Source organism: Columba livia, chromosome 9 (genome assembly GCF_036013475.1).
Source record: "Columba livia isolate bColLiv1 breed racing homer chromosome 9, bColLiv1.pat.W.v2, whole genome shotgun sequence".
NCBI lineage: Eukaryota > Metazoa > Chordata > Aves > Columbiformes > Columbidae > Columba > Columba livia.
Genome location: NC_088610.1, coordinates 11,358,214 through 11,385,170, shown reverse-complemented (window position 1 = coordinate 11,385,170; position 26,957 = coordinate 11,358,214). Strand labels below are relative to the sequence as shown.

The window sequence follows — 26,957 nt, the reverse complement described above, 5'->3', positions numbered from 1 at the left end:
CAGTAAGTCCAGGAAAGCACTACTTGTTACATAATCAAAACCCAGTTTGACTGCATCCTTTAATTGCAAATGCAACCATTCAATGCTCAAAACATAGTTTGGGTTAAAAATGAGATTTAAAAATAAAAGTTCTAAAGGAAAAAACACTATGTTTTCAGTGTTTTCAGAGCTGGGTGTGGAGACAAGTTTCCTCTGTAAATATAGTATTTGCTGGGTGTTCGTCATAATATAATACAATCTTAAGCTGTTTTCTGAATTTTATCATTAATAAAAGTAGTACACTGAATATTGAGGATGAGCCTATGTTCATTGAAAATAAGTCTTTAAAGTTACTTTACCTGAGGGCTTGTGTTTGTCTGCGCTGATGGAAAAATATCAGAGAAGTTTTAACAGAGTACATTTTCTGGTTGATGAGTATAGGAGTCTGGGGATACTTGGGAGAAACACAGCTACCATAGCTATGTTCTGTAATGTCTTAATTATTTTTCTTAAATGTTGTAACTCTCTGTTTTTGAAGTGTTGGGATATTTGGAACTGCTGATGGCATTCTAATTGCAGTCTTACCACTTATATAATTTATGCTATGTAATTTTAGCTCTAAATATTTAATTGCTCTGAAATTCTCTTATCAAATGAGAGCATACCTGCTAGATTTTTACCTTCCTTAAAAAAGCCATTAAAATTCCTAGCTGTTTGTACTGGGTGTTGGCAACAAGTACATCTGAGTTAATGAGGCATTTAGGTATAGGAAGGATAAATGTAATTCAGTATCATATAAAAAGCATTGGGAATCAGAGAGAGACTGTCAGTAGATAAAGTTAAATGAAGAAAAAGTCCAGTAAAGGAAGTTAAATTTACACTATATAATTTTTTACTACCTTGCTTTTGTATTTATTACCAGTTTGATGTAAACTTTGAATCTAAAACATGATTCAGTCCTGTGAGGTCCCATTCATTCTAAAGGCCTTACACTGATGGTTGTATTCTTTTAAAAAATTATGCAATTATTTCAAAACATGCAAATGCTGCTTATCAGAAAACAAAGCCCTGAACAAGCAATACAGGTTTATGCTTGTCTCATGTTGTATAGTTGTAGAGTAAACAAAAATAATTTAAATGTGTAGAGTAGTGCAACATAAAACAATATAATTAAATGTTTCATACCAAGCGTACATATTTCTCTGTTTTCTTTTATAACCACTTGTATTACAGTTTCCTGATTTTGTTAGGAAGTCACTATTAAAATGCCAAAATTATTTTACAGTTCATGGAAAGTGAAAACTGGAGTTTTAAGTATGGCACCTTGTGTTGCGGAGTTAAACTGTATTTTCCTTGGTTCAGTAGAAATCAGTATACAGTATCAGAACTGGGTTTTGAGTAATCGTTCTGATCTGACCTTTTATAAGCATTGGTAGTTATCACAATTTTTAGTTACCTTTTCCCCCCTGGGTGAAGAAGGTCTTCTCTGTCATGCAAGATACCTTTATTTTCAAAGAACAACTCTTTAAAGCCTTGTGGTTTATCTGAGAGGCAGTTTTTACTTATAAAAATAGAATATGCTCTTCCCACACAGGCTATAAACCAGTTTACTCTTGGAATTTCCAGATGCAGTGCTTTTGTGTAAAAAGACAGCAAGTATATTGTGGAGGAATTTCCAAGGGGCTAATGCTGATCCCTGGTAGCTTTCATGGTCCATTTGAGAATCACCTGCACTGTGATGGGTATCAGCAGGATTTAAGGAGATGCTAAATTCTTTGTCCCCGATGTCTTTAAATGTTAGTTCTTCTGGGAGTTATTTTCCCTAGTGACAAGATTTTCCTCTCAGTGAAATGTGTGTGTGTACAAAGAACTTCTCTCATTTTATTGTACTAATACTGAAAAACTGAAACTAGGGAAAATTTCCAAGTTAAATGCATCTTTTCTGTGACTGATTTTGCAGCACTACAGAACAATTTCACTCTAAGTCTTCATGTTGCCCTTAAAGGTCAATCATCCTCAGATTTTAGATATTTTCAGTAAAGCTTTGGACATATTTAAATGAAAATATGTGTAAGATGGAAGGAAATAATTGCTGAGAAAGTAAAGATTTTCTTCCTTTTTAACTAGTTATTTTATTCTAAATATAAAATTATTTAAAAGCAGCAGGTTTTAGTCACTCTGTCTCAGAAGGTTGCTTGGTGTAGCTTTAATCATATTAGTAGTCATTGGTGTAGTTTCATTCATATTGATCTTACTCTCAAGATTTACAGGCTTAGTCTTCAGAGTGATCATTTTCTCAGTTTTTTTATTTCACTTTGTTATAAATGTTGATTAAAATATGCTTGACAAGTAAAATTAGCATCATCAGACAAAGCTGTTCAGTTGTGTTTCAGTGTCTCATACAGCATCAACAAGTAAAAGATCATTGTGAAACTGGGTTGTATGTGCTGTTAGTACTTTGCCATCATGGCCAAAATAGATGTAAAAAACATGCACAAGCGTTGAAATGACAGCTTTTTATAATATTACAGTCTATAGTAAAACAGTATAGTCTGCCCATCTCTTCTTTAATATTTTTATTATGTCCCTAAAATAGTGGAGGTAATCAGGTGATTGCATTGTGTAAGTAGGCAAATGCATCATATTAGTGGTGTGTAACATTTACCCTATTTAAACCACAACTCTTCTCTGTATATAGCATATTCAGTATCATCAGCACATTTATATATTTTCTTTTTCTCATGCAGAAAATTAATGAGTGGATATAATTTAGAATTATTTTAATGTATGTACTTGAATCATGACAGTTTGATAAGGCTCAGAATTTGGGAAATGTCACGCATTTAAGAAATATTTAGTTGTTTTCCTCTGTGATGTTGGTTAAGACTGAAGAATTAGGTACCTTGATTGCCTTTAGTTGATTTTAAAAAGTACTTTGAGGTCAATAGGGGAAAGAGCTGAATTAAATCTCCCTAATAATTTAATAAACAGCTGATTTGCATTAATAACAATATATGTGATCAGTCAGCAAAGACAGAGAGCAAAGCAAAGTGTTTCTAGCCAAACCAGGTAATTGAATGGGAGAAAACAGAAGTATGCTTGCCATAGAGTTAATAGAATTCCTGGAAACTCCATGATTTTTTTCAGTAGAATTTGGTAGTCAGGCCAAGCAAACAGCTGATAATATTTTTTAAGAGCTGTGAAAGCTTCTTTCTCTAAGGATTTGTTTGTTAGTGTAGCACGGTTTTATGGATGAGAGATACATACTTGTGAATCCTTTGCTATGCAGCATCTCTGGCTTTTCCTACATGTCGACGATGATTTAGCATAACACATTTATAGTAATAAAGATGCTAATCTGTTGCTTTCTGCATTTTTTACATGGTCTGTGATTAATACATTTTGCAGCTCTTTGTCTAGGTAATTTTACTTGATCTAGATGGTCTTACCATGCGGCTGCTTCTTAAATGCATTTGCCTTGTACCAGTTACTAACGCAGGTGGCGATTCAGCTCAAGAAATAGAGATTGATTATTCATGAGGAATAAGCCTCTTTGCTGTAGTTCTGAAGCTGGAGTCATTGATAGATTGTAAGAATAACTGGTCATTCTTTATTTGTCCTCTTGACAAGTACTTGGACAATTTTAATCCATTTTCAAAAGCTGCTAAGGTTTTAACTTCAGCTGGAGTAACATAGAGGAAGGAGGATGACCAAACTAACTGACAGGTACATGTTTCCAGGTGGAAGGTGAGCTGTAGAAATGCCCAATAATTTGTTAATCTATTATTATTATTTTAAAATATAGGCTTTTATTTATTTCAGGATCTTATCGTTGCAACAAAAGTTTCCTATGAATGCTTTGCCCTAATTAGGGATATAATAAGGTCTGCAATGAAGTACCACTTGATTATACTTTAGATGTGTCAGGTCTATTTTATAACATTAATCCAATTTGAATGTATTTAATGGGCCATATGGTACTCTTCGTTTTCTAGAATTTGTAATATAAACCTATAACAAGATGCTGAAAACCAAAGTGAACTCCAGAGAGATAAAATTGTTCATTTACAAATAGCACGTATGTCCTCGCACTGACATGAACCACTTCTTGATTCCTCCCTAAGCATGACTTTGCTTTCCTTCTGATCTAAAGGGAGGGTTTGACTGACACAGTGGAGACCAGCCTGAGGAACTGAGTGATCTAAATAGCACTATTATGTGTGTTTTACTGAAGAAATGCAGTTTGCCTGCCCTACAGTAGGGAGTTAGTTCTTATTGCTGATTTATTCTAGATGCATTTTTGAATATATATATGTTTCTGTTTACCTATTTAAAGCTAACATATAAAGGATCATTAAGTAGGGCCTAACTGCAACTGGTGGAGTAATGCATAGCAACTGAACTTTTTTCCAAACTGGGAACTCACAAATTGGTTTTTTTTTACATATGAAAGAAAAGATATAAGAATTAAAATGCATCAAATAGTTAAATTGTAAAGAAGTTTATTTTTTTTAATGGTAGCATTTTAGATTTAAACATGCCTAAGTAACAGATCAGTTGATGGGGATAAAAAAAAAAGGAAAGGGAAGGCAAAATGCCAGTGTGATACATAGGTGCTATTACATGATGATCAACAAATTATTTGTCATTGAAGAACTTTAAAATGCTTTTAAATCCTGTGTTTCTGGACATTGGCATTGGTGTAATCTTCTCCCCCACCCCTGTGAGTTCTGTGGCCTGCATTCCCTAGTAGTCTTTGTCTTTTCCTTAGGAGTGACCGTCATTTCCTAGCAGCAGTGATTTGTTCACAGTCAGTCTTTCGTCTCTGTCCTGCATTGATGGCTGCTCGGCTCACAGTAAGGACCAGGCATTCTGCTGCCGAGCATGGAAGCTGTCCTGCTTGTCAGAAATTGCAGTTACACTTTCGGGAGGTGATCTTTTCCTGGTTTCCTGAGTGCTGCATATGGAAAGAAACCTGAGACAGTGCTTGTACATTTTGGTAGGAAGGTGCTTCACATGATACAAGAAGAATATTTCCAGTTGATTAACTAAGTAGGCTTTGAAGGTAATTTCTGTGTCAGTAACAGTAGTGTCTTCAGTGAGGGAAGGCAGAACAAAGATTTAGAATGTTCCTTCTGGGTAAGGATGAGGAGGGAAGGGAATGAAAGCAACAAATACTGACATAGCCAGTGTTTGTGGGTAATTGTCCTGTAAGGAGGTATTTTTAGGTATGGGTGGGCTGCTCTTGCATTGACTAAGTAAAAAGCTTGCCTCTTAGTTTAACAACACTTCATTTATGGGCAAGTTTTATTAATTGTAGCCTATTATTATTATTATTATTATTTATCTTAAAGTCCATTAATTTGGGGAAACATTTAGTTTGTGCAATTAACACAAAACACACTACATGAAGTTTGCAATCACTTGCAAAGACTTCAAGAAGACTAATGTTGTACAGTCTGCATAACAATAAAAATAAATTGGAAGGGTGAATGGTGAATGTTGAACAAAGCAGGTGAACTCTTAAGTTGTAGGTGACTCTGGGTTTTCAGATATCTTATTTCAGAGATTTTTCTGTTGAACCCAAAAGCTGTATTTCGTATCATTCAGCAAAATTTAAAACATCAAAGGAAGAACAGACTACTGATCATTATAACTAGGCTCAAACGTGTATTTATTGGATTTGTATGTCATGGAACAGACACACTGTGATCTTGTTAAATGTCTTCTCAATGTGATTGAAGCCTTCTCAAGAATGATGTAAAAGGGTTTAAAAACATTAAAAAAAACACAAAACAAAAATCAACAAAAACAAACAAACAAACAAACAAACAAAAAAAAACACAACAAAAACCTTCTTAATCTGAAAAATCCTCAGAAAACCCTGATTTAAGCTTTTTTTTCTGCAATAACAACTATGGCTTACAAATGACACGTAAGATTAATGTTATGGTAATGTTTGAATGTTATTATTCTTTTTTATTACTACACCATGGAGAGCCAGAATTTTGGCTGCTGTGAATTTTCTTGCTCCATGGATATCTTTAAAGGGGATAGTATTTACTAGGGGTGGAGTGCACATACAGAAATGCTCTTTTGTTTCTGTTTCAACAGTACCTGTCAGTCTTTTTGGACAGACCTTGCACAGCTGTAAGCGTATGTAAGAATGGTGGGAGCAGAAACGTTTAGCAACAACAACAAAAAAAGAATGATATAGCCACTATTCAAAACCACTTATGAAGTGGAAGCTATTTCTTGAAGGTATTTTAAAATAGTTTTCTGTGAAAATCTGCAGCCCTTATTTATACTGGGTAATATGCAATTGTGTTCTTCATAGCACAGAAGTAAAAGTGTATAGCAATAATTATGCTAATTTTAAAATGGAAAAATACCAAGATTTGTCTCTTTATAACTCTTAAAACATTTTCCTTCTAACCTCAGGAACTTTAATATACAAAATCTAGTGTGTTTTAGTATTGAAAAAGAACTAATCTGTACACTGTTCATGTATCAAGATAGTAATTTAATATGTAGGTCTGAGGAAGTTATACTGTAGAAACTATCAGCTAAATGTAAATAATTTATAGTACTTCAACTTCTTAACATTCTTAAAAAGAAATCTAAGTATCTTATTTGCTATAACAGATGTTGAAAGCTTTTGTGCCTAATGTTTATTAAGTGTTTAATCAACGAATGCATTTGAAAGCTACACTAGTGTGTCACTCTGTCTTGGACTTGTTCAGTTTTCATTTGTATTTATTGCAATTCTGTTGCTAAGATTTCACTATTAAATACTTATGAGAAGGAAATACAAACATGTCACTGACTAGAACTGGTTTTAGCTGTTGACCCTGAAAATGTGTATTTCTCTATCTTTAGCCTTTTTATTGTTTTTTCTCTTACCCCTACTCTGCAATTGCAGCAAATTCTTCACATTGCCAGCATTTCATAGACCATAGATATGTTGAATATGATTGTTTGATTCAGCTTTTTGCTTCTAGAGAACGTGCTATTGATTCCTTAGTAGCCATTAAAGACCTCAGAACACACTTCTACAAGGTACCATGGTGATCTCTAATCTGCTGCCCAACTCGGGATGTTTCGTGTGCCTACCAAAGGCTTCTTCTCTTGCCTGTCCCTTTAAATTAGATGTGACTTTCACATTGTCTTTTGAAAGTCTTGGCCATGTTGCAGCACAGTTTCCATTCTCTGCTATGGCCGAACCGAAAGACCGCAGTTATAAATCAATACAGGATGAAAGATTTGTAGACTCACTACTATGTATGAAACAGCTAATACCGGTTTGCTCAAGGGTGAGTTCCAGCCCATTTTTAAATGGTATCAACCCAAAGAATGCTGTGTAAATGAGGTGTTGATATGAGTTGCTAAGAGTTTGGTTGCAAATAAATAAACAGGATTTTGATTTGTGTTTGTTTTTCAGAGCCAGAGCTCCAACTGTGTGGAAAAGACTAGATGTCCAGGATCTAATGTGAGTTCTGTGCAGATACAAGGAGATTCAGATTATTTCATCAACCATCTTGGAGTACCTGCCATGCAGTTTTCTTATGAGGACATCAAAACATCAGAGGTAGTTATGAATAAAAATGGGCAAACCGAAAATAGCAGAAAGATAGAAATAGATTTTCTCAGGTTATATCCTTACATGACAAGCATGTTGTAGTGAGTTTTTTTGGATCTTCAGAGGGAATACCACAGAGCTTAAAAGTGACTGATTTTATGGGGATACGGCATTGAAACCAACCGACAAATGTTTAGTACAAATGAAAAGCAAAAAAGAAAAAAAAAAGGGAAGGCATGATGTTAGAAATGTTAATATTGCTGATAGTGTTAAGGGTTACATATTATCTAACCCAACATTTCAGACTGCTTTCAATACAGAGGAAACAAGTTTTGATGTGTATTTTTTTTTTCCTGCACAGTAGAATGAGACAGCCTTCAAAGTAAATTTTATATCCATTTTCACTCTGTAGGCAAAATATAACTCTAGTATATATGTTGGTTATAAAGATCTGTATGCTTGATTGGAGTCTTCAAATCACCATGTTCTTTTTCAGTCCATTGTCCTGTGCAAGGTAAGTAGAAGGAAGAGGCACGTTGTGCTGTTTGGAGACCAAGTTGGAATTGAACGCAGAAACTGTCAACTTCAGCCTTCACTACTGTAGGTTATATTTGCGCATGGACAGCTCAGACTGACCCTCAGTTGGTCAGTGGAGGATCAGGAAGCCTGGCATTAATTATTTCAAGATACAGTGGCCATGAGAAAAGGTGTGCATTTTCTTGCAAATGTAACAATGCATTGACTTCATATTCCCCTCCTTTCTTTCCTTGCACTGTGCTTATTTACATATGTGTGTATCTTTCCAAGTTCTAGAACAAAGCTGAAGCTGAGTTGAACTGGAATGCTTCCTGACACTGCATGCTAATATGCTTCTATTTCACAGATGCAAAACACAATACAAATATGCCAAATGTTGGAGTGTTGTTGTGATGATATTGTGTAAATTAAATTAGATTAAGTCAAAAATATATAAAAAGGAGACTTCTGTTTCTGAACATCACTACAGCTATTAGACAAAGCATTCTGTTTCAGATTAAACACAAGACAATGGCTGTAAGAAAAACGTGAAGGCATAAGCTATATGAGTGCAAAGTTTATGACAGGCTTGTGCTCCAGTGCAAATTTTTGTTGTCAGCAGCTCTTCCATACAGTTTACCTTCCAGATCTGTGTATACAGGACCTATAGAGCATGAGAAAGAATCTGCAGACTTCAGTATATCAAAATATATGTATTTCTCAGCAACATTTACAAAGTGAACACTGAAGGTTCCTTTGGCTATTGTCTATTTCACTCCTACCAAAGTTATTCTTTGTGTTCAGATAACTTTGCAGATGTGTATTTTTGTCTCAGCATGATGCTGGAAATGACTGAACAATGTAATTAAAATCTTAAAAGAGAGTATCTTTATATTTGCTTAAATATGACACAGCAAATTTGAGTATCTATTGAAAACTCAACTTTTGAATTTGTGATAAGTGTGATGTGCAGCGTTGTAGTGATGTGCTGCACACTGACGATAGGAGATCTTGACCCCGGGAGATCTATTTCAAAATTTGTAAATTTCTGTTTTCAAGAGGCTGGATTTTTTTCCTAGAAGTGAGGTTACACAGAAATATTAAACTTGGATTGCTATGTTTTTGTTTTTTATTGCACTGGTTATCAACAGTCCATCAAAACAGGTTCATTTTTGCTCCCATTTAGCTATGTTCTACCAAACAACCTGCTTACTGTTTATTGCACTTGTGTTTTGCGGATTCTGTTTATTGTATCAGGGACAGTACTACTATTAGGCAGACAGAATTTGTTCTGGGTTTACAGTTGTATTAATAAACATTGTAGGAATTTCCCTTGTGCAAGTTAGTGACTAAAAATATTCTGTTGAGTTGTAGGGAGGGATTTTTGCTTGTTTGTTTCAGAGCCATTCAGCTTTTTAAAGTATGCCTGAGCTTTGTCAGCTTCATTGCAAAACAAGATACGGATTCAGGAAAACATTTCAGAAATGAGATGTTTTGATGTGATTTTGTAGCACCAGGTTGATTTCTTCAGCTGTCTCTTTGAGTGCTGTGACCTACTCAGGAAATTCTCTTCTTTTGGACTATGTGTTAGTTGTTTATTTTATCCACCTGCCAGACAGCATGCAGTGTCACGTAAAACTGATGCTATTCCACGTTCAAAAAAATGTGTGTTAGAGTAAAAAAAGGCCGAGACCTGTGCCTTGTAGTGTCCCTACACAGCAACAGTTAATAGGTCAGCTTTAGACATGTATTTCTTACACAGTAAGTGTAATGTCAGTCCTCAAAGTTTTACACTGGCAGTAACCTGAGAAGTAAATAAGAGGAAACAAATGTTGTAAGAGGAAATGTTGAGACCAGAACAGTAAGTAAAACTGTCATGCTTGAAATGATCTAATACAGCAAACCACAGCTTCAAGGAGGCTAAATCTGCATTGCAAATGCCTGTGGTCAGGTCTGTCAGCTACTAAAGTGTGTTCTAAGTAGTCAGACATGAGTATCAAATGCAGTGAGTGAAATGCAGCTCATTTATTTACTAACAGAAAATATGCAGCATTTTAGTCTGCAAGTAGGAAGTAAACTTGGAAGAATTTTTCAAGTGGTACAGGAGTATTTCGAGCTATTTTTCAAGATGGAACTAGACTGTTATTGTCCATTTCTGTGTGATTGCAGTTGACAGTTTCATGAGGAATCCAATTTTTTCAATTATAGCTAGATGATTTCCTATGTTATCTGCTTATTATTCATCCTTCTCAGTGCACCCTGTTAGATAATGATTCCTGTCTCATAACACAAAATCTTAAAATCCTTTTGTGATAATGTGGTAGGCTACATCAATATTAGCATTACAAATATTTGTTTTGAGAAAAAAAAAGTTACTGTATATTATTTGAAAAAAAAATACTACCCTCTTTTTGTTATTTACTGATAGACACATACTTAGCATGCAATATTTTATAGTAGCTGTCCAGGTTTAGGTGTGCGGGGCTTACAGAACATTTACTTTTACACCTCGACCATAAAAGTTGTTTTCCGTATCTTCACTCAAACTTAAGTACAGGCAAGAAGTATAAAAATTACCTGTCACATTATTCACAGGCAAGACCCAAATAGTGTAATACCATGGACCACTAAGCTAATTTAGAAGAAAAATGAGAAGAGGTTTCTTTATAGAAGGCATTTGTATGTAATATATGTAGAAGAGATTAGAATTTTGACAGTTTGAGATTGTATCCTCTTTAGAGAGAATGCATAATGGTTTTTATTTCTGTTGAAATATGCATAACTTTTTGAAGGTAACTTTCAACTTTCATTAGAGCCCTTAGAAGTGATTTTCACCCGCACTGCTGTATAACAGAGGCCGCTAAATCTTAATTCTTCAATGAATGTGGCTTCTCAGTTGTTTTTACCATCAGCCTCCACTTCCTCCCTTCCCCCCATCCTGCTCTCCTTTCTTTTTTGTCATTCTTTGGGGAAACTTACTGAAGTTTCTTGATTTCAGTATTTACATGCTTAGGCTGACACATCATGCACTTCTTTCAAAAGAAATCAAAAGCTTTCCAAGTTTTCTTTGTTATGAGAAAAGAAACAGGAGCTGTCCTTGATGGAGAGAACTTAGGGTCTAGTTTACAGAAAAATAACTCCCGTGTTTTGTGCTGCTTTTCTCTTTCATGTGCTGATGTTAGTGTAGAGGAAGAGCTTAGGCAGTGTGATGTGCTCTTCAGTGCGTCTGGCTTGTGTCTTTAAAAGTGAATGGGAATGTAGTGATTATACCAGTTTTTGTCTGTATGGGGACAGTACTGAATGTCTGTACGTTACGGAGTTCTGGGGTAAGTGGTTAGGTGTACCAGCTTAATCCTGTGTTGTGAGGACCTTCAGCTGCTGGGGTTTTTTGGTCTTCTTTTGTCAAGGTAAAGTTTTGAACTGAACATACAAATTCATAGACACCTGGGTGGCATGGGGAAGTTCTGGATGGTGGTCAGGACTCTATCCAGTCAGCCAGACTGGCCACACTGGGACCTTACCAGGAACGACTTTGTCGTACTGATGACTGGGAGATTCTGTTTCCCATCGTTATTCATTCACTTATGTACTGAATTGGTTTCACTTATGATCTTGATGTGGTGTTTATAGTATTTAATTTTAGTTCAGTGAAAGTGAACTAAAGTGTCTAAGTAATTAGCCTCTGTGAAAAGTTTAATATAATTTAAGTGGAACTTGTAGGAAGCATTTGGAGTTGTTGTTTTTTTTTAATTTTCAGGTTTGCAGCTGCCTTATCAATCACTGCAGCATACGTCATTCAGCAGTGTAGATGGCCACTGGCTCTATTACCACATGAATAGCTATATCCATTACCATTATAACCTCCAGCACACTGCTGCTTAGATTTCACAAAACAAGCAATAAAAATAAAGTTAATTTCTACCTGCCAGTGAGCTATTACCCTTTCTCTTACTGCAATAATTTATTAAATGCTACTGTCTGTTTAAAATAACAGTTCTCTGTATCTCTGATCCAGAATGGACTGCATTGTCAACAAAGCTGAAAACAACCAGTAAACAATTTGCAAACTGGAGGAGGATAGATAATCCCCAGTGACAGACACAACCTCTGTCTTCTGACTACAATGTCTGAGCTGCAACTTATTGAGAAATGTAACATGTATTGTGATGTGAAGCAGTTCGATATATGGTGAACAAACTCTGGTAACGCTTACTGTAAATTTTTGACCAGTGTTCTCTTACATTCTCTCTTAGCAAAGTTTTGTCAAGGATTTTTTTGTATAGATTATGTATACATGCACTCTGGTTTTATATGCATATGTTTATATGTGTATATATATAATCAAGGTGGCAATACGAAAGGCAGCAAAGTCTGTGGTGTAGTTTTGTCAGCACATTCTGGGTAAAATGAGAAATTTAACTTCACAAACACAGCCTTGTATCTGTGTGCACACATGAGTGGTCTGATCTATGATATCCTTTATTGAGACCAATTTTTGTATTGCTAATGTAGTTCACTGGTCAAACAGTTACAGTGCTTGAAGTCAATCAATTTTTATGTTCTTATGCTATTAATCTCCCTGTTACTCAATATACAGATCATTTTCCCCTTTACTTCCGATATGTTCTCCAGTCCCTTTCCAGACAGGAGTTAGTTACTGTCTTGAGATTTCTGAGTGACTACTTGGATGATCCACAGCTGACCAGGCTCTTCTGGTAAATTTTATGCTGGTTTGCTTCTCTCATTATTTATGTCCTCCTGGATTAAGTGTCACCCAGTACCCAATCAGTTTCTCAAATCCAAGTATGTTTATTAAGAACTTCAGTTAGAACCATCATGGCAACATTTTCTTAGGAGAAGCAGGGTAGACCATATACGAAAACATGGTGTACTTGCTTCAGCCTTAGCTGCTCAAAGCAGAACTTCCAGGCCTCTGGCATATGCGTGAATGTTCTTAGAAGATAATTAGCACTGGTTGATTGAACCTGATATTCCAGGGAGATTCCCACTCTAAACAGAAGCGATATTTCCCCTTCTGTATCTAGACTAATATGGAGTTTGTATAATAGCAATATGTTACCGTGATGATCTGCAATTTGGTAGCTCTTCCATCTGAAAATAAGGCTCTGCGTGGCTCCCATCTTTTCCTCTTTCACTCCTCCTCCCCATTCTTCCTGGTGTATGTTAAATCTTTTAAGGAAATACAGAGCCAGTGGCTGCCCATGGGGACTTAAGGGAGACATTTCATGCACATGTAAAAGTATCAAAGTACTTGTGTGCTTAGAGTACCAGAGAACACCAGAAATTCTTTGCAAAGGAGCAAATGTGTATCAGCCTCAGAATGAAATGTTGCTTTGGAATGCAGTATTTTGTTTTTCTAACCTTTGGAGAGTTTGGTGCTGTTGCATCTGCTACTGGGAGATTTTGTGAACTTTGTACTAGAACTTTATGGTCAACAAGGTGTAGCAATGGCAGTTACATGTGTCAAGGTGAAGAAAGGTTTAACTTTTGTTTATGTGCAAATGATGAACTGCCAGTGTGTAAAAAATATAGTTGAAACAGTCCCCAGTAGATTGCTTTGGGATGACTTGTGAAGGTAGGTCCACACCGTGGCTGCTTGTGTGTCTTGCCTTTCTCACTCATTGGTTATACTGTCTATAATAGCTGTGCTTTTGTTTACTCATCCTGTATTTCTTCTGACCAACATGTTTTATCTTTTCTGTCTGTCTTGAGCAAAAATCAGTGATTTTTTAAATTTCTCAGTACATTCAATGGTTACTTATTGTAGTATTCACCAGTACTACATTAATACATTAGTCCATCTGTTCGCTTGGATGCTAATTTAGTTGAATTTGGTAGTGAGAGCATGCTGAAATTGTTAAGGTTAATGACTCAGTGTTTTACAAGACAAAATACATTTGATGTTCAATTGATTGCTTGAGTTGTTTTATTGAATAATATGAATATTTAGCTACTTAATTTCATGGAAGAGCATCTTTGTTATTCCACTGATGTTAGTGAAACTGATGACACCGCTTCCGTTGGATACATTACTTCACTCCAGAAGAATCTGTTTGTTGTCAGAAATCCTAGTGCATTGATGTCACAAACATTCCATGGTGCATCCAGGTGGGGAAAGTTGTGTCTGTAAACCTGCTGTACAGTAACAAAAATGAACAGTTTCTTTAGCATTCACACAAGTATCAGAACTTGGTTTATAGCAGCAGATACTAGTACTGTAGCACTCAACTTTGTCTTTTAATACTTAAAAAAAGGTCACTGGACTGTCAAACAACTATTATATTATTTGAGTCAGTGATACATTCTCTCAAATAAAATTTGAAATGTTTGATTTATTATGGCCATTAAAGGACTGATTAATAAGGCTGTTAATAAATAAATATTGTCTTTGAAGACATTATTTTTGTTCTTAGAAAAAGCCAGTTCTGATTCTTACTGCAAAATGGCAAGCCTCCCACCTACACAGTATCTGTCTGGTGCAGAAAATCAGAAATCTTCATTCAGTGTAATAATTTAAATATTCTTTTAAAGCACTAAAAATAAAAAATTGTAAATAGGAAGCATCCAATCAGGAAATAGAAGTATTGTGTTTTATAATATTTGTGATTGTGAAAGTCATTGTCACTGGGATGCATGACTTACAACAGGACATAGGATGATCTTACTGGCACTGTATGTTATCCGCATAATTCGAATGATCATAATTGATCATAAAATGTTACAAAATGTTCTTGCATCCTTCACACCACACATCCCTGCAAAGGAGTCCTCTCTTACATGTCGTGAATCTGAACTGAGCCTCCTTTTCCTGACCTTTGGAATCTTTGCGAAGACCCTCTGTGAGGTTCTGCATTTCTGGCTTGGGCTGTTTCCTCCTCCTTAAACTGTTGATTCTGCCTTTGGTTTTAAAAGCATCAAGGAAAAACTCTGGAGAGGAATAAAGCTATGCAAGCATCCTGATACTTAAAAGTTGCTTTCGTTGTGCTGCAGTCTGTGAAATTATAGCTTTACAGTGATTATTTTAATTCACTTAATAATGCAAGGAAGAAAATGTTAAATTAAAAGGGATGAGAGAAAAGTACTTATACCCTTTGCCTATCTGATGACTGTTGACTTGAGTTTTTCCAGCTACAATTGAGTTGAATAATAAAATAAATTGTGCAGCAGTGATTCCAGTTATGCCTCTTCTGTTCTCTGTGGCATCTGATTTGGCAGGCATTGCTTATTTTGTCCAACATCTGGTGACATCACAAGGTCAGTGCGCATCTTTACCACAGCATTAGAACAGAACACAGATTTGGTTTTGTTTCTTTTCTAAAACTGAAGTGGTGAAAATACCAAAGAAAAGCCTCTTGTCAGAAACTCTTTCTGACATGCGCGTTCTCACAAAGTAAGGTCATTCTCTCTTTGAATGAGATTTTTTTACACACGTTAGGCTGTGTCAACTGCAAAGCTTTGCTTTCTAAAAATAACTTAAAAGCATGCACACTTTATTTATTTAGTTTCATTTAAGCAATAACCAGTAAAAAACAACTTTTATATTGCTTTATAATCCTTTGTGGATTTTAGGGGGTAATATTTAACTAGATGTCAAGAGCATTTGCTCGAAAGGGAGAGTCAGCCCACTAATGAGATGGAGAAGCGTGCACTCTCTTCTGTGAGATATTTGCAGCTTTAAGGGCCTTTATTAGTGAGAAATCCTATATGCCATACATTCATGCCTGGTGTTATTTCATTCATTTAGTTTAACCCCCACACATTAGAGAACCACACTTTGCCTTTGGTATGTTCTTTACTAGATAAGCCACTTTTTCAGAAAATCTATTTAAAAATCTGCTTCAGTGTGCAGCACCCTCCTAAACTAAAAGTATTCCAGGTAGCTGATGATAAGCCATATTTTAATCTATGACATAGCCTTTCCCATTACTCCTTTTTTATCTTTCTTCCAGTCAAACCTCTGGTTCAGTCTCTTACATCCTGCCAGGAAAAAAAGGGAAAATGGAGAAGAGATGATCTTTTAGCCTAGCTGAGGTGAAACACCTGTTTCACAAAGGAATACAATTGTATATTTGCTGCCAAGACACCATATGCCAATTGCTTGACTTGGGGTAAAATGGAAGAAGGAATTAGTGAGAGCCTGCAGTGCAGATTTCAGCAGTATTTTTGTTCTGCTCACTACTCTCTTTATCTTTTTTTCTGACGGGGTTTTCTCCTTCATGCTATGACAAATTTTTGGCAATAGGTTTGAATACAGATGAAGACAAGTCCTGATGCGATTGTAAGCCTCTGGATTACTGGGTAGTAGTTTTGGCACTAGTATAACTTTATAGCGTGTGCTCTGCAGGTGAATTCAAGCTCCCAACTAAGCTTGTTTCGCAGGTTGATTCTGAAGGTAAGCACTGACCGCTTGCTTTGTGTTTTAGTGACCAGACAGTGCATGTTTGTGTGTGTGCCTTAGGTTGCTGCAATTCTACTCTTGATACTGTTGTATTACAAAAAGGCAGAAGGAGTGAAATAGGTTAATAGCTCATAGAACAGTCACAGAATATATGTATGTATGGTCAGGTAACAGATTATATTCTCAGTCCTGATGCAGCAGAGGCTTTATACCCCTAAATTCTCCCCTGCTAGACATTATTCTTTGGTCTATGGGAAGAAAATAAACAGCTTTCTCTTGGCTTTCATCCTCCTTTTTTGTATTTGCTTTGCAGACTAGCAGCGTTAAATTAGCATGTTTATACTGTTTGGCCTTCCTGTACAAATTTCAGAAGGATCTTTGCTCTCGCTGCTTGCTTTCTATTGTACCTTCCTAAAAGTCTTTGAATTTTGTGCAGTACAAAATTGGTGGCACAAATATTATGAAATATTGAAGGGCAAAGCTGGCAGAAATATGAATAGTACTGACAAATATTAACAAGGGTGAAGTTAAACTAATTAAAGAACTTCAGACTAAAGACTAAATATTGATCATTGTCGCAGACTGGAGAAACTTCCACTGCATGTTTCTTTGAAAATAAAATGAGAATGAAAGCAAAACAAAAAGCCACAAACCCACGTATTTTGGAGGTATTGGTGTATTATTCACCAGGTTAAGGACAGATGGTTGTTTTCTTACAAATGCTGGGGAACATGCAGCAAGCAAGAAAAATCTGTTCAGGTATGGAAAAACAGCATATGATGGAATTATTAGTTACATAATTTGAGTTTCCTAACGGGTAATTTAGCTGTTTCTAAAGTAATAGTCAAGAAAATAGGACTCTGTTGTGGACATAACATTGCCCTGGCCTAGTAAAAAAAATTGTTTATATGTACCACAGAACTATTTTCAGTTCTAAGTGGGAGGGGGGAGGTTTTGTTTGTTTTGTTGTTGTTTTGTTTGTTGTGGGGTTTTTTGACAGCAAAATAGATCTCTAAATTGTGTATTGGCATTTATTCTGTTTCACGTTAAATCGCCACAAGCGCTGTGGGATTTTATTCATGATTTAAAATGCGTTGGCTGATAGCTGGCATATAAATTGGAGGTATGCTATAAGATGCTACACAAAGGATGGCAAATTTAGTACTTTTAGAAGGTGAAGCATTCTTTTCATTTAATTAGTTGAAGAAGGGTATGTTAGAAAATTGAGTCTAATAAATCAGAAGTTAATTTTAGTGCAAGTGTCCATCATAAATAAACAAGAGTAAGCCAAGTTTGGGGATTTAAGGGATTTTTTTTTTTTCTGCATTTTCGATCCCCATTTAATCGATTCATAAATCAATTAATTACTGTCATGAGACCTGAGGGCAGCAGGAAATTGGGTTCAAATTAAAAAGAAAAGGAGGCAATTTGTTTTAAGATTGAAAGTTGGATGTTCAATCGAAGTTTAATCAGAAGTGACCCATTATTCGAAAAGTGGAACATCAATGTCTTTCTAATTTCACAGAATGCTTCATTAAATGAGTATTGAAAAGATGAGGTTAACTGATCATACCAAAAGGAAGATGAGACAAAGGGGGGTTTTAGAAGCCCGCTTCCAAATACATGGTATGTCATTTCTTCTCTGAAGTGTTTGTAGAGAAACCAAATCATTACACTGGGAATTCAAGTATTATTGGTGTGGTCCTTTCTAGGCTGTACAAATCGTGTGATAACAACACCTTCATATCAGAAGCGCAAATGTTGTAATCCATTTGGGTAGCTGTATACCAACAGAATAATTTACAAAAGGTGATGAACTTCGAGGAGAAAATTTTCACAGGCATGACTGGACACCTAAAATCCTAAATTTTATGGTGTCTCACAGTGGTTTGACCCTGAAAAAGTCCTTCCATATAAGTTGATACCATCTTGAGAGCATTCAGGTGCGTGTTGTACAAAGTGGGGTGGTACTGGTGCCTGACCAGAGGTGAAGGCAGATGAATTTTGTTTAGCAAGTGAGTGTGGGAGAGTACGATGACAGCAGCTATAGCTGGAACTCCTACTGTGGGTGAAAAACAGGAAGGAATAATATAGCTGGTTTTAGGGCTCTTTGGATTAGCATGTCTTTTTCTCAGTGTGTATTTGCTAGAAATTTGACTAGCAAATTGCTATTAAAAAAAAACAAAAAAGTAAACCAACACTTGCTTGTTATTGTGTTATTGTGAACTTGCTGAAGGAATAAATGAGGAGTCCGATTCAGTTTCTCACTGTTGGAAAGTGTTGCTCTTGCTGTTAAATGCTGAGAGGAGCTCTTGAAACATCATCTGGACTCATATCTCTGCCATGTGCTCCCTGGGATAAAGAGTGGGCTTCTGTTACTTGGAAAGTTCATGCAGCTTTCCCTGATGAGCCTAGTGCTCAGAAGACAATAAAAGGCAAGAGAAACAGAATATGTTTGCCTTTCTAGTAGCTCTTTATGGAGGGCTCTTTTATGGAGAGAAGAAGAAATAAAGGAACAACAACTGTTTTAAACATTTCCCTTTATAAATGCAGAGCAAGATATTTCACATCAGGAAGTTACTTTGGATAGTAATCTTGGATTAACTCTTTACAAGTATTGTCTGTCTATGCCAACATGCAAAATAACACACACACACACAAAATAATAGATGTCGTCTATAAATATGTGCAAATATATGAAATTATATTAATTTGATTGATTTTATGTGCAATTTGTTTTCTGGGCAGCAAGCTTAATCATGCAAAAATACTCAAGCCTGCTTGACACAGTGACTCTGTATGACTCCTTTTTGAGCTCTTAGCAAGCAGAGCCTTGATTCCATTGTGAGTCACCACTTGTGATGACAACATGTGTTTTGATTTATTTGCTTATTATTGCTTAGTTACGTTGTGTTCCTTTGGAAGGCAGTGGTTGGGACAGTAACAAAGATGCTTCTTTACTCTGCCCAGCTGCTGTGGTCTCGACAAGGGCTGGAAGGCTTTGGAAGGAAGGTTGGTTGATCAGTGGCTTTCAGAGAAGGAACGTACTGGTCTGGGAGAGTTTTCCAGAGCATGGATGTGGCAAACAAAAGAGAAAGCAACTGGGCTGGTGTGAGAGGGGGGCAGTAATAAACTTGAAAGAACCCTAATCCTTTCAATAGAGAAGGGACTGGTGAGAAGAGCAGGGAGCATATTTGTAGTCTGACCACAAGATGGATTTAAAAAAAAAAAAAAAAACGAACAAACCAAAAAACCCCCACAAACTCTTTTCCTGGGGATCCAAGCAGGGGCTGTGCTTAGTTTGTTTTCAGGTGGAAAATCACTGAAGGGTTGCTGGGCTGAGGAAGAACCTAGAGAAAATGACACCTTGTGCAAAGAAACAACACAAAAAAGTTATTTAGAAAGGGTATTTTACTTTGTTGTACTTCTGCTTTCTAACAAAGGCAGTTGTCTTGGATTCTGTTTTTGTAACACCTAGTTTTAAAGAAAAATAAAATTTATCTTTTCAGATGTTTGTCTCCAGAGATTTCAGGACTGATCCATATCAGAACTCTAGCTGACTTGAGGTTCAGTGACACCCTCACCTGGGTCTTTCAGATACAACTTAGTATTTCTTTCTATTTCAGCTGTGTAAGGAGAGCAAGACCTTCTGTTTCATTAAGGCACCTAGATTAAGAGAATGGGTATGAATGCCTACTTTGTACCTCTTGTTTGTATCTCTTACCATTGAATGTGAGATGGATGGAGGACTATGAGAATCCTAACCTGTGCTCCGTGGGTGTGTGTCCAGAGTATGGTGAGATAAAAACTGGTTAAGTGGTTTTTCCTGCTTTACAGGTGTCTGGTCCATCAAATTTTGGATTCCAAGGAAAGAATATTTCTTTAGGTTGAGCTGTAATCTGATCCTGTGTAGCACATCTAATTCAGTAGTCATTCCCTTCACTGACTCTCAGTAACTCTCGCTGACTCAAGAATGAATATAAATAATGTAATTCTAAGTTATTGATTGCGATTATGTGAACGATGATGAACAGCATTAGCACCACCGTAGCAGAATGACAGTGTTCCTCAACCTCCCCCCGAGTCAAATAACATGACTCTGTAAACTGGTGCACAAACTTAAAGATGAATAGGTGTTATGAATTAGTCTTGAAGCATGTATTTTATCTTATAATAAATGACTTTGTGCATCATCTCCCTGAGAACCAAAAAAAAAAAAAAAAGTTTTCTGAAGGGAAGAATGACTTAATTTATTTTTCTGATACTTCTGTGACAAATTATATAACATACAGATGCATTGCTGAGCACAAAAATTTGTATGAATCTGTGCTAGTTATATATATACATATATATGTATATATATAATTTTTAAGAAAGTGTTTGGAGCTTACTACCACAAATAATCTTCTTGAGTATTGATCATGAAGGCATTAATTTGTAGAAAAAATTAACAAGCAAAATTACCAGCAGTGTAACATAACTTTTTGAGACATACTTTTCCTTGAGTTTTCTTGAACATGTCAGTGAGACATGTCAGACTTTTCAAATAAGGTTAATTTAACTGTGAAGTACTAGCTCAGGAGGTGAATTGAGCATCTGTAGGGAACTTCACCTAAGTTGAGGAGTTTTGAGCAGAGCGTATTGACGTATCACATCACTGATATGATTTTAATGCGTGTATCCCACAATTGTTCGGCAACAGAGCTACTGATGCTGTGTGTAGTTAAGAACTAGCTATGACCCACACGATGCGCTGCGTTGTGTAGTAGAATACAAACTGAATTCCAATTCAGCAGGCATAGATTAGACACCACCATTTTAACCTTCAGGGGTTCATAAGTAAGTTACTTTATATTGTTTTGTTTTTTTTTTTTTTTTCTGAGGAAGAGCATAGGGATTTCTTTTCTCTACTTCTTTTGTTTGAATTGAAGTTAACACTTCTTTCAGCTAAAGTGCTATTTTTTTTCAGTCTTTGTATGGCTTAGACCCCAGCATGTGGAAGAGCAAAGCTCAGTCACATAAAAAGAGGTTGTACTAGCCAGAACAAAGCATCTAAATTGTTTGTGTCTCTCATTTGCTCGCTTCCTGATGTTTAAAACAATAAAGCCTACCGATTGTTTTTAGCAAGTGAAAACGTAGTGGAGCACCAACCTTACAAATCAATCCTGTTAACACTCAGATCAGTTTTAAGATTTTTTTTTAACCAAAGCTTTATTTGGCCACTGCTCAGCATATAATTTCTGAATGAAAATAACTTTATGGCTGGTGCGGAATGTGTTGAGCATCATTACCAGATTTAATGCTTCTGAAAAGGGGCCTCACTTCTTGTGAATACAGAGTATGAGGCAGAAGCTATTGAAAACCAGTATATATCAAGATGCTTTTGTACTGAACTCATTGCTCTTGGTGAGCAGTGGGTGTATTTAAAGTATGCTCACCACATCAAGCATCTCAGTCCCTCAAGGTGGACCTCTACACCTATTTTTATGCCAGGTGGGGATTAGGTGGGCACTATATTCTTGGCTATTCCAAGAGGGGTAGTTCAGGTCATGCCTAAAAAGCAAAATCAGAGGCACTTCACAAAAGCAAGGATAATTCTAGGATGTGCGTCTCAGAAGTTACAGGGATGGAGAGAAAGTTTTTTTTTCGGCTTAGTTTCTGGATTATTATACCGGGCTCAGGAGCATAGGTTTAAAATAATTCCCATTTTAGGCATATGTGCACCTTTGAGACTTGGGGTTTTGTATTAATTTGTTTTGCTTTTTTTCAGTTCACACCTGAGTATCAGTTTGCTCTTTCCGTCTGACAGTAAATATGCAATAAAATGTATTGATTTCTTACAGTACAAGAAGAGACAAACATCTTGTACAAATAATATATTAAGATATCCTGGTGTTAAAGAACGATCAGCCTAAAGGATATAATTCCCTGGAATTGACCAAAACCCCATATTATGTAGATGGCATTACTGTACACAGAAGTAGGATAGTTGCAGAAAATAAAAGTATCTCTTTGATTATTGTGTTTGCCTTTCTTCTGAAGACTAAATCATAACGTATTTAATAAAATGTCTGATTGCTGCCTAGCTCAGAATGAAATCTGTATGGTTATTTTTTCTTCCTCTAGGCAAGATTTTTAGCTGCTATGGGAAGAATAATTACAAAGGCAACTACCATTCTGGAAATAAAGTAATAAGGCTTAGGGGGTTTTGTTTCTTTTGGAGACTTGGAATCAGTTATTTAGATCAGTGAAATAAGTTCTAATAAGTAGGCAAAACTTAGGAGTAATTTGAAGGGTTGTTCAATATCTGGACAAAATCCAATAAGCATTTGAAGGAGAAAATCTATGTGGAATCCTAAAAGTCGTCTTCTTTCTTTCTCACAGAATTCTAGCTTTCTCTCTGAAGCTCTTTTTCCTGTACATACAACAAAAACAGAAGAGCTGGATCCCTCCTTCAGCCTACACGAGACCATTGCAAAGGTAACAGAAATGGAGATCTCATTTACCCGTACTTTCTTTCACATGGCCAAATCTGAATTTGTTGATAATTGTGAAAGATAATTTATTTTGTCCTGTGAATACTTTGAATGTAGTTAAAAGTAGGGGATTTTTTTTTCATTGAGATTCAACTTTGGATTATTCTTTACTGTTATATTGTTCAACTGAAGTGATCAAAACACTTTTATGAACAAATGCTTCCTCTTATGTGTTTCAGTTGTATTTTGCGGGGTTCACATTGAACTAATTGGCATGAATGCATAGTGTTGAGCCCCACTAGATGGCAGGAACTAGCAATTTTGTTGCTGTCAATTTTGTCAGTGAAGAGGGTTCTCTGAGGGCACCTTCCCATGCACGGATGGTTGGTTTTGGGAGCTGGCACAGTGTGCTCACTTCAGAGGAAGGTGCGGCCATCCCTCTTGTTGCCTCTATGTAAAACTCCCTTCATATTATGTATTAATACAATTACTCCTTACTCTAAAGTGCTCTTTCTTCACTCTGTCTGCTGAGCAAGCCCTATCTCTACAAAGAGACAGGACTACTTAATGGATTCGTATACTTCTTATAATTCATTTTCTTATAAATCAGAGCTATGTAGACCTCACAAACAGATTTCTTTGTTTATTCGGAGCGACTTCTTTTGGAAAAGCAGCTGCTGTTGAAACATTTCTCTTGGCAACAACAAAAATACATTCACAAAGATCAGCATTGTGCAGATTTAGCGTGTAGGCGGATCAGCTTCTCTGGCTAAGTAGACGGTGACTGATCTTGGGATTTTTAGGGGGTTGGTTTTTCTTTTTTTGTTTTTGTTTTTAAAAGTACGGATTCCTAGACATTCTTTTGAAGCTTGGCAGAGCCTGACAGTTAAGGAACAATCACAAGACAAGAGTCTTCTGTGAAACCCTTTTAGGGGAATTGATGGGTTTTAAGCCATCCTTGATGCCAAAGTGACTGAAAAGATTCACTATATTTCTTTCTAAAGACTGATGGAAGTAGGTATGTGATTATTTACTGCATAATTAATTTGTCATTTGCTAATTAGTGTGTGATGGGCCATGTGTAATCTGAATAATCTGTATTTCAGTATTTGCTCTATAATGTTGACTAACACATAAAAATATTTATTAGATAGTTGACTTGAAGCATTTTGCTGCTGTGTAAATTGTTACAAATTATTTTAAGTAGGTTCACTGAACATTACAATTTTCTTTGATAGAACTTGAGGAAGATTGCACTAGGATACAACTATATTTTCATTTTGCTTTTCAGATGGTAGTCCAGGATGCTTTTATAAAGATGAATAACATAGACAGCATTGGAGTGAGTTCCTTAGCTGGTGATTGTGTCAACTTTAACTTAGCTCAAGTGGTCTTAAAGTAGCTTTTGAAGAGCTTGAACAGCAACATGGCAGTGCAGCATTTCTTAGGCTCATAGTCACATTTCTACACCAATTTCTAGCTCTGTTAACATGTAGTTATCTGTGCCCTTTTTTAATTCATTGACATTTTGACTTCCATAACGTCGTATAACTACATTTTCCACAATTTACTTCCCCTCCTACGCTTACTTTAAACTTGCTGCTTTTTTATTTCACTAGGTCTTTTCTGCCTTTGGCATGAGAAATAATAAACACACTCTATTTATTTTTCCATACCCGTTGCTTTCCTTTCTAAGCTTTTTTGTCTCCCAGTGTAGTAACCACTTTGAGCTGTCCTCATAGCTCAGTCATTCCTGCCTAGTAATGTGTAACCTCTGTACTTATGCAGCTCTGTGGCATCTCTTTCGCTTTGAGGTAATTAGAACTACGTACCATATTCAACATGTTGGATCACTATTGATGTATAGACTCTCTATAATATTTTCTTCCCTAATCCTTCCTCAATAATCTTCAACATGCTCTTGGTCTTTTAGATTATTGTTATCCATTAGCTGTTCATGATAGCTTGAATATTTCTTTCTTCAGTGATAGGAGCCAAGGCATACATCCTGGTTGTCTGTGTATACTCAGAGGTTGTTTTGTCCCCTGTGCATCGCTTCACATTTTCCAACAATGAGCCGTTTTGCAGCCCAGTGCTCAAATAATGTGGCATGCAAGTCAAGAAGGACACAGAGAATTGAGTATTTTTCAGTTTTGGTGGTAGAGCTGTGGTTAGTGTTCAGTTTGATGAAACTCATTTGCCACTGCGTGTCACTCACCGTGTGCTTCGCCTTTACGGCCACTGAAGGTGGTGGAAACGCTTATGCTGGTTTTGGCAGGAAATCATTTGAGGCCCTTCATCTATCTGAGGGAAACAGGGCTTTGATTTTTTTTTTTCTATGTGAATGGCTTGATAGTAAGTAACGATGGAAGAATTTCAACACAATTTTTTACATGAGGTTCGGTGTAAGAACAAATAACCAGCTAATTGTGGCTTCTGCTCTCTGAAGACAGTATTTACCTGAATTTCATGAACACTTTGAGAAAGAGGAGATTGCTGAATGTGGCAGGTAAAATGAATGAGAAATGTGCAGCTATTAAGGAGATAGATCTGTAATCTGAGTGCTTAGAATATCTAATTTATCAGAACTGTTGTCAGATCAATATATCTTAGATCTTGGCACTTTAAAGGTGGATTTAGGGTAGGTTGCTGAAAGACCCAGTCTGATCTGGAAGATTCAGAGAAGAAAGAAAAATACATAGGCTTCATTATGGTGAAGAACCAAGACATTCATTACAGCAGTGTGTTGCAGTACAAAATTCAGTGGTATCTTAAATGAGATTTGCAGACCTTGTAATTTCAAGTGCATTTTATAATTCATATATCACGTATTAAAATGGAGAAATGTGTGCCTGTGTGGCAGAGAATGGGTTGTCCCATCAGACCAGAAGTTGGGTGAAACTCCATTGTTATCAGATGCATACTCAGAAAAGTCTGGTGTTTTTCAGTAAGTTTTATCAGTGTTATTCAGCACAGTGTTTCATGGTAACTAGTCAATTGAAGTTATTAACAAGTTTGAAAATACTTTTGTGTTATGAGGTATGTTCACTAGAGTAGCTTAATAAAACTCAGATTATGCAGTTCTAAAAGCTTTAATGGCAGTCCCCCAACAGGGAGTGCCACTGGAGCCACTTACCCAGTATCAGCCATGGAATAATAATAATCTTTTATTGATTTTTACTTTGGCAGGCATCACAGTGTTGAAAGGTATGCCAAAAGTGACATAATTGGTTTTATGACAAGTTATGGGTGCTGACAGATAACTCTTGAGAAAATTATTAGTGATCCTGATTATTCTATGCTTCAATTACGGAGTTGCATAAAGAACTAACTGCTGTAATGCAGCTCCATAATTGAAGCATAGAATAATCAGGATCACTAATAATTAACTTCTAAACATTAAATAAAACAGCAACAGGGAGGAATGTTTCCATTTCAAGAGGAAATAAGGTTTTTTTTGTAACCTATTGTGTCGTATTTCCTTTTTATAAAAAAAAATATAAATACTTCCAAGATGATGACAAGCAGATTCTTTTCTTGAAGCAAATGGAATGAAAACTACTGGACTGCAGGACTGTTGGTAAATGAAATTCACATTTTGACAACAGATTAAGGTATAGCACTGGAACGTTGATTTGAGGAGTTCTCTAACAAGACCGTACTGTTCTGTTCTTTTGAAGCATTGAGGGATGTATATTCCCATTTACCCATTGTCTAGATCCATTAATTCTGTAATACAAGTTTAGGGAATACCCATTCATCTTGGCAATGCAATGATATCCATAACTTTGGTAGTTTTTCTCTCTGTTATCTTCCTAAAAATCAAAATTTGTGGTTTGCTGCATACATCTGCTGAATATTTTAATCTTCATCTATGGTATCTGTGAATGAGCTCTTTTTTTGTATGCTTCTGTACTGCAAAAGCTAAAAGTAACTATGGAGAGATATATGTATATATAAGTGATATATGAGATTTACACATTTAAAA

General features: G+C 36.1%; 1 protein-coding gene across 9 annotated transcripts in view; it reads left to right on the top strand.

Moving 5' to 3' along the window:
- Positions 1-26,957, top strand: part of NAALADL2 (N-acetylated alpha-linked acidic dipeptidase like 2) — a 455,965-nt gene that overhangs the window by 353,449 nt on the left and 75,559 nt on the right. For 8 of the 9 annotated variants that reach the window (XM_065073810.1, XM_065073811.1, XM_065073809.1 and 5 more), the window contains 2 exons: positions 7,421-7,567; positions 22,878-22,973. In XM_065073810.1, coding sequence (XP_064929882.1) covers positions 7,421-7,567; positions 22,878-22,973 — 243 coding nt within the window. The remainder of the gene's footprint in view (positions 1-7,420; positions 7,568-22,877; positions 22,974-26,957) is intronic. The other variant, XM_021293087.2, reaches the window with a different exon arrangement.